At 63.5% G+C, this 7,550-nt stretch overlaps 1 protein-coding gene across 2 annotated transcripts; it reads left to right on the top strand.

Moving 5' to 3' along the window:
* Nucleotides 1-763: 763 nt before the first annotated feature.
* Nucleotides 764-5,796, top strand: SURF6 (surfeit 6). Of its 2 annotated transcripts, none has more exons than XM_044264494.1 (5): nucleotides 764-939; nucleotides 2,131-2,364; nucleotides 2,961-3,049; nucleotides 4,169-4,369; nucleotides 4,581-5,796. In XM_044264494.1, the coding sequence occupies exons 1-5, from the start codon at nucleotides 855-857 to the stop codon at nucleotides 5,052-5,054; spliced, it is 1,083 nt and encodes a 360-aa protein (XP_044120429.1). In that variant the 5' UTR covers nucleotides 764-854; the 3' UTR covers nucleotides 5,055-5,796. The 2 variants fall into 2 exon arrangements, with proteins under 2 accessions (XP_044120429.1, XP_044120428.1); XM_044264493.1 differs by having other exon boundaries at nucleotides 765-939; nucleotides 4,575-5,796.
* Nucleotides 5,797-7,550: the final 1,754 nt, after the last annotated feature.

The following is a 7,550-nucleotide window of genomic DNA, read 5'->3' as shown; positions in this document are numbered from 1 at the left end:
CCACCCAGGCGTCCCCTGAGTGTTTACTTATTACGTATCTTAGGGCGAGAACGCGCGGCAGCGGCAGAGGGAGGCGCAGACCCCGCTGAGCAGGGAGCCCCACGTGCGGCCGGAGCCCAGGACCGCGGGTCACCGGAGCTGAGCTGAAGGCAGCCGCTCGCCCGGCCGAGCCCCCCGGCGACGCCCCACCCCGGGAGTGAAGTCTCGGCCTGACTGTCCAGAGCGACGCCCGGGGGGTCTTCCCCGCGCGCCCTCGCTCCCGGGCCTTTCTCCGGAGCACTCGCCGCCGCGCGACTCACGCCGTGCCGTGCTGCGGGCTGCCCGGCGCCCCCGGGACGCCAGCTCGCCGAGGACACCGCGCCCCGCACAGGGCGTCGGAGCGGCCGGCCGTGTCCCAGCACCGTCGGTTCCAACCGGCGAAGCCAGACGCGCTGAGGGACGGGGACGTGCGGCGGGGGGCGCTGCTCTCGCCAGCTTCCGCTTGGGATTCGAGTCCCCAGAGGCCTGGACCACGGCCGGTCGGCCCGTCGCCCCCAGGTGCCGAGCGCCTGCAGTGTCCGCGGCGCGGTGCCGCGGCTGGGGAGCCGAGGCGAGGGCTCCGGCTCCCGCCCCGGCTCCCGCCCCGTCCGCGCCCAGGGCCCGCAATGCTTTGCGCCCCGCCCCGGGCCCCTCTTCCGGCGGGGCCAGGCCTGGCTAATCGAGCACCGCGCGCCGGCGGCTCGGCGCTCGGCCGGCGGCGCCTGCGCAACGCGCGGTTTCCGGCGTGGGTGACGCGGCGCGAGGCGCTCTGCGGGGAGTCACGAGGTGCGCGGAAGCGCGTGAGCCGCCCGAGGAGGGCCGCGGAGGGCGCGGCCATGGCCTCTCTGCTGGCCAAGGACGCCTACCTGCAGGGCCTGGCCAGGAAGATCTGCTGCCAGCCCAGCCCGGAGCCGCAGAAGCGTACGTCCGGTGACGCGCCGCCCGGGGTCGGGCCTGGGAGGGCTCGGGGCGGGGGTGCCGCCACGCTCCCCGTAGCCCTGCGTCGGGTAGACTAGCCCGTAGGTTCTGGGAAGGCAGACGAGGGGTGTCTCAAGTTGCCGCTGCCTCCCCGCTTGTTGTGGGCATCGGCCAGGGCGTTCCGGGGGACCCCGCTCCGTCTGCTCCCGGGGGGCAGCTCCTGCGGGGCGTGGAGGAGGTGCCCGGTAGAGTGGGCGGCGTAGGGAGAAGGAGGGAACCGGGAGGCCTCCGGGCAGCGTGGCGGGGAAGTCGCTCCTCGGGCAGGTGAAGCAGGCTGGCGAGCCGGGGGTGCTGCCCGGGCCGGGTGGAGGCGAGTGGGCAGGGGCTGGCAGGGAGCCTTTTTGTCCTCCTGCAGCGCCAGCGCGTGTCCGGTATACAAGGCTGACCGTGGAGCTTGGGCGCACCTGGGTGGCGCAGCCGGTGACGCACCTGCGCGTGGCTCAGGTCATGATCTCCGCGTCCTGGGAGCCAGTCGCGCTCCCGGCTGCCAGCTTAGCCCCTGCGTCTCCCCCCTCGCTCAGGCCCGCTCTCTCACTTTCTCAAGTAAACAAATGGAATCTGAAAAACAAAAAAAGTGAAAGGGTCGAGAAGGTAATTTTTTTAAAAACTGAGTTTCTCTTTTTAGCAGCTGGTTATAGTTTAGGTTTATGTTTTTTAGGGTTTTTTTATGAGTGCAGTTTCCGTATTAGGACGCTCCCCTTCGCGTAGTCACTTTATCTGTGTAAACGGCAGCCTTACTTGATGTTAAAGTGAACCCTGCCTCATCGTTTTTGGGGGCCGCACAGCACGTTGTCACGCGGCCGGCCTCGGCCCACTCTTGTAGCTGTATTTAGGTATTTAGGTTTCCCCAGTTTCTACCCACACAGCATCGGATGATGTTCTGAGGCCATCTTCGTGCGTATCCAGATGGATTCTCACGAGCAGACTGCAGGGACACGTGTGGACGTTTTTCAGGGTTTGGAGATGTGTGGCTTTCTAGGGTTTGTGGGTCTGAGCTCTGCAGATAAGGGTGGGTCCTCCTTCCTGATTCATTGTCAGCCTTCTTTTGGGATGAGAGGTTTTGCAAGACCTTTCCTGCCGGTTGAATGGGTCACGAAGGTTGAGGCTGCAGTGATATTTAACTTTGTGTTTCAGCTGGCAGAACTCGAGGCTCTGAAGCTACTGGGCCCCCAAAAAAGAAGAGGAGGAAAGCACAGAAGAAGTCACAGGAGCGGGAGAAGGCTGTGGAGGTGAAGACCCAGGCTCTAGGGGAAAAATCTCCAGCACCTTTCAGGGCCAGAAAGCCAGCAGTATGTGAGGAGGGAGAGGCCTTCCCCTCCACACAGTCCCCAGCACACAGGGATGGGGAGCAGGGCCAGCTGACTTCAGGTGAGCGTGCGGTCCTCTATGATCCTAAGAAAAGGTGGTGCTAGGCTCACTGGAGTAGCTTGAGACTTTCTAGAGAGGGAGCTCTCGGGACAGACCCCAGGGGCTCCGTGGGTGGATGAGACCCCCAGAAGTACATCGTGGTTCTTGGCCATTTGGCACCTGGGCCCGGTGAGGGGCAGGGTTATGTCCCACGAGGACCTGGAGCAGCTTGCCCTGCAGAGCCTCACGGCCTGCAGGTGTCTGAAGGGGAGTCACGAGAGCCGACCTGTGAAGAGACGCAGGGAAGCCCAGGCTGCAGAGGTTGGAAGAAATGAGAGATGGGTTTGGCTTGACCTGTAGGAAGTGTTTTGTCACACCGCACGAGGGTGTTCTGTCCTGGAGGACGTCCTGGGGGCCAGTCCAGCGTGAGGAGGTGGAGTGGACTTTACTGGACTGCCCTGTAGGTGGATGGGCCCTGGAGGTTTGGGGGCGGGGCGGGGAGGGTGGGTTGCGGTGGGCAGTGTGAGGAAGCTCAGTCTTAGAAGCTGGGCCTTGGGAGAATGGACGGGATGGTCAGGGAGGGGTTTCTTCTCAGCTCTCTGCCTCTTTCCTCGCAGAAACCCTGGTCGCAGAGCCCGACTCTTTGTTTGCCCTGGATGTGGTACGGCAGCGGCTCCATGAGAAAATCCAGGAGACTCGGGGCCAGGTGAGCAGGGAGGCCGCTGGGGTGCAGGGGGGCAGCGTTTACCGCGCTGGTTTCCTTGCTCTGCCTGGAGGAGAAGGTGCCTTGGTGCTCTGTCGGGTTGTCCCTCCAGCTCTGCCAGCCATCGTGGGGTTGCAGGAGGGACCTCAGCTGCTCTTCCCACCCCTGTAGCGGATCCTGCCAGGGTCTTGGCAGCTTTGTTAGGCAAGAGATCAGCTGTGGTTTGCATCATCTCAGGGAGCTTCTGTTCCAGGGCCACCCGCCTTGTACGGTCTGTGCCGGGCTACAGATTCCTTGTGCTCTCGAGGGAGGCCCAACCTCTTCTCTCAGGGAAGCTGCCTTTGCTGAGCCCCAGGCGGCGCCTCCATCCCCGCAGCACCACAACAGCCTGTGAGGTCGCCGAGGGCCTGAGCTCAGGTGACCTGGACAGGGAGCGTCAGAGGCACCAGCTTGGCCTCTTTCTGCTCGCAGTGCAGTCTTCTCGGTCAGCCTCCAGCTGCCCTTTCCTGGGGACACGCCCTGGACCTCTTGCTGTGCGCGGATGGTCCGCCAGCTTCTTTGTGCGTCTGTCCTGGGGCAAGCCCAGGGATCGTTTCTAAGGAGTGGTCCAAGCGCCAGGCCTGGGCCCGCGTGCAGGTCCGCATCGGCTCGTGTAGGGCTCCCGTGTCGGCCTGCAGAGGGAAGAGTCCATTGATGAGAGAGCAGAGGTCAGATTCGCCACTAGCAGAATGGTGCCGCGGTCAGCACGGGCACTGAGTCATTTTGACCAGATGCCACTTTCGAGTTGGTGGCTTGGGCTAGGTCTGTTCTCGTCTGTGAAACGATGCAGGACGTGTTTCCTGTGGGACCGTGAGGAAGAGACAATAACCGTGTTTGGAAAGCGCCCTGGTATGATGTGCCTGCGGACGGGAAGCCGTAGTTCTTACTCAGGGGTCTTGGTGTCCTTTTGGGGGTCCCTGATGTTCTGAGTGATGGGTGATTTCACAGGGGACACTGAAGTCCGTGGGGACCTTGTCTTGTGCAGCAGTCTTCTCCTCGCTTTCCTGCTCTGATTCCACGCCCCGCACCAGGGCCCCCCAAATTGGGAGGACCTTCCACGTGAGTTTTGGTTGCCTCTTCCAGGGTCACACCACGGCTCTGTCTCTTGATGCTTTGGAGAAAAGACGGCGGAGAAAGCAGGAGCGGGACCGGAGAAAGAGGAAGCGAAAGGAGTTGAGAGCAAAGGAGAAGGCGGCGGAGGCGGCGGAGGCGGCCGATGGGCCCTGTGAGCTGCCCCAAGAACCGCCGCAAGAGGGCGTGCCGGCGGGGCTGCTCTTCAATAAGGTGAGGGCCGGACTCAGCCGTGGCCTGGGGGCACCTAGGCTCTGCCCCTGCCTGGTGGTGTGGCTTCCAGCCGCAGCTGCCCATCTGCAAAGTGGGGTCGTACTGCAGAGCGTGACCAGTCCTTGCCCACGAGGTGTTTGTGAGCGGTCACGGGAAAGGCACCGTAAAGCTGTAATTCACTGGGATCGCAACCCTTCTTTCCGAGGTGGAGGTGACTGCGGAGCAGGCGGCCAGCAGGGTCCAGCGCCGGAAGGAGAAGAGGCAGAAGCTGAAGGGGAACCTGGCGCCGCTGACGGGCAGGAACTACCGGCAGCTGCTGGAGCGCCTGCAGGCCAGGCAGGCTCGGCTGGAGGAGCTGCGGGGCCGGGACGAGGGGAAGGCGCGGGAGCTGGAGAGCAAGATGCAGTGGACCAACCTGCTGTACAAGGCGGAGGGCGTGCGCGTCCGCGACGACGAGCACCGGCTGCGGGAGGCCCTGAGGTGCAAGGAGAGGCGGCGCGCGCAGCGGCAGCGCAGGTGGGAGAAGCGCTCGGCCCACGTGGTGGAGAAGATGCAGCAGCGGCAGGACAAGAGACGGCGGAACCTGCGCAAGAAGAGGGCGGCCCGGGCCCAGCGGCGCCTGGACAAGGCCCGCAGGAAGGGCCGGATCCTGCCCCAGGACCTGGAACGGGCCGGCCTGGCATGAGGCTGCAGCCTGGGGGCTGCCCTCGCACCTCGTGGGCCGGTGGCGGGAGCTCGGTCTGTGCTCCTCGGCGCTCGGGGCTCCGTGGGCTCCCCCACAAGCTGGTTGGGAAGGCTCAGCGCCCCCGGGGGAAGGATAGGGGGAGTTACTGGGAATGGAGGCCCAGGTCCTTCTGAGCCTGGAAGGGGCTGACCGGGTCCCGGATCCCGCCTTCTCTTGGGAGGCCGCAAGTCTGGGGGGTGGGGAGGCGTGGAGGGCGCGAGGGTTGAGGGGCTCTTCCCTGCCTCCTCCTTCCCCTGCCGTGTGGACAGGAGCCGGGAGAGTGTGGCCTTGGGGACTGTCCGTGTCCGTCCAAAGCCCCCTGGAAGGGAGGAAGCTCAGAGCTGCTGCAGCCCAAGTCCAGGCTGGCACCGGCCTCGGCACGAGCAGAGGGTGGGACCGGCATGGCCGGGACTGGGAGGCGCCGTCCTGAGTCTCTGCAAGAGCAGCGAAGTCAGAGCCTAAGGCGAACAGCCACACGGGAAGTGTTAACCGTGATGCCGGCTGGGGGCCCCCTGGGTGGCTCCGTGGCTCAGGCGCCCCCGACTCTCGCTTTGGCTCAGGTCCGGACCTCAGGGCTCTCGGATCAAGGCCCCCACCAGGCTCCCCCGTCAGCGTGGAGTCTGCTTGAAATCTCTCGTGCTCTCGCTCGGTTCTCCCTGCTCCTGCTGTTTCTCTAAAATAAATAAATGTTCGGTGGAGAGAGCGATGGCGGCCGGAGGACGAGCGGGGCGTGCGCTGCGCGGGGAGGAAGGGGCAGCCGGGGCGGCTGGAGGGTGTCGTGCCGGAGAAGGCAGCAGACAAGGACGGCTGGGAGCCAGGACTCGGCGGGGCCATGCGCGCCGCCCACGGAGGCGGTGGGATTCCACACACCCCTGCAGGGGAGCAGAGCCACTGCAGACACGCAAGACCCGGGGCTTCGTGGCTCATGAGTCATTCCTCAGTAAAGCCGTTCCTAACTGTTTGGCGGAGCTCCAGCTGCATCGACGGGAACGGAAAGGCTGGCGTGGCCATCCTGGCCAGAGCGGACTTGAGGATCCACAGCCCCGCAGAGGCTAAGGTAGGTCAGGGCAGGATGGAGGGCTCTGACGCCTCCATCGGGGGTGCTGACGCCCCCAGGGACGGAGCTGCGAGTCCCCCAGGGGAAATCTGCCCACAAACAAAGGCAGAGGCTATGTGGTGCCTCTCTCAGGCCGAGAAACACCAGGCAGAACTCCAGTGGATCGGGAAGATCTAGAGGCAGGCTGGGAGCTTAATCTAAGGACCCAGAGCGCTGTGTCTGGACACAAGCGGCCGGCTGGCCACCCACATCTGGGGCAGCAACGAGAACTCACCGCCTGGTCCACGAAGCAAGCTCCTGGTCCACGAAGCAAGCTCCGTCTCAAGGAATCGGCGCCCTCCCAGGCATGATGTCTGGCCGCAGCAGGGTTTAGTTGTTAGAGTCAAGGGGTGATTGCCTGAGTTCCACGTTTAGAAGTTGAAAACGTCCTTCTGAGTTACTTGCAGGTCTTGGAACCTAACCCCAAGTGTCAACCCTGAAAATACCCTGATTCACCTTCTCGGCCTCCCCAGGCCTGGCCAGTCATGTCCCTCCCTGGCCCAGAGCTTCGGGGCTGCTGGTGTGAGGGCAGGGCAGCCCGTGGTGTGTCCTGGGCCAGGTGGCAACAGGAGCAGGTCATTCGGGGGCCTTAGTGGACGATGGCATGCGGACACTAGAGAAGAAAAGGTCAGAAAATCACAAGGGGTTCTCGGAGGCCTGAGAGACAAAGTTGGGTGTTGTGTGCCTCAGGGGTGACACGCCTGCGTGTAGCCTCGCGGGAGCAATCGTCCAAGGACCAAAGGTCAGAAACGTTTCCAGAACCGAATGGTGCTAGTCCCCAGTTTCGAAGGTAGCCCACTCTCCTGGGGCAGAGGGAAGTGGATGAAGATTGCCCTATTCCGAACCCCTCCTGCACGGGCACTGGGGTTCCAACAGTCCCAAAGGTCGTGGTAGGATGACAGGGAGTGAGGGGAGAGCTCACCGAAGTGGAGTCAGGAGGGAGGAAGAGGAGCTCTTGGCACTGCTCCGGCCAGAGTCTGTCCCAGGGAGAACCGTCGGCACAAACCCCAGGAGATGTGACCTCAAGAGGGAATCATGAGGACGGACCCAACTGGGAAGGAGGGACATTGCATCTCCGTCGAGAAATCCACCAGCCCAGCGGCTCAGCCGGTGAGGACCTGCCCTCACCCTGAAGTCCTGCTCCCACCCAGGGGCTTCGGGTCAGGACAGCCCCCCTTCTAGCGTCCTCATAAAATAACTCTCCTTTCTTTGTTGGATTTCACGGTGGCTTTGTTATAGCTTGCATGTCCCAAATTATAGTTCGCTGCTATCCCTAATAAAGCCATTTTGGGGGCAAAGTACTGGCGGTTTTAAAGTCAGCAGGAGTCTCCCGTTGGCACTGGTTCTTTGGGTGAGGCTGG

This window comes from Neovison vison, chromosome 9 (assembly GCF_020171115.1).
Source record: "Neovison vison isolate M4711 chromosome 9, ASM_NN_V1, whole genome shotgun sequence".
NCBI classification, from domain to species: domain Eukaryota; kingdom Metazoa; phylum Chordata; class Mammalia; order Carnivora; family Mustelidae; genus Neogale; species Neogale vison.
This window is presented reverse-complemented; position numbering and strand designations above follow the sequence as displayed.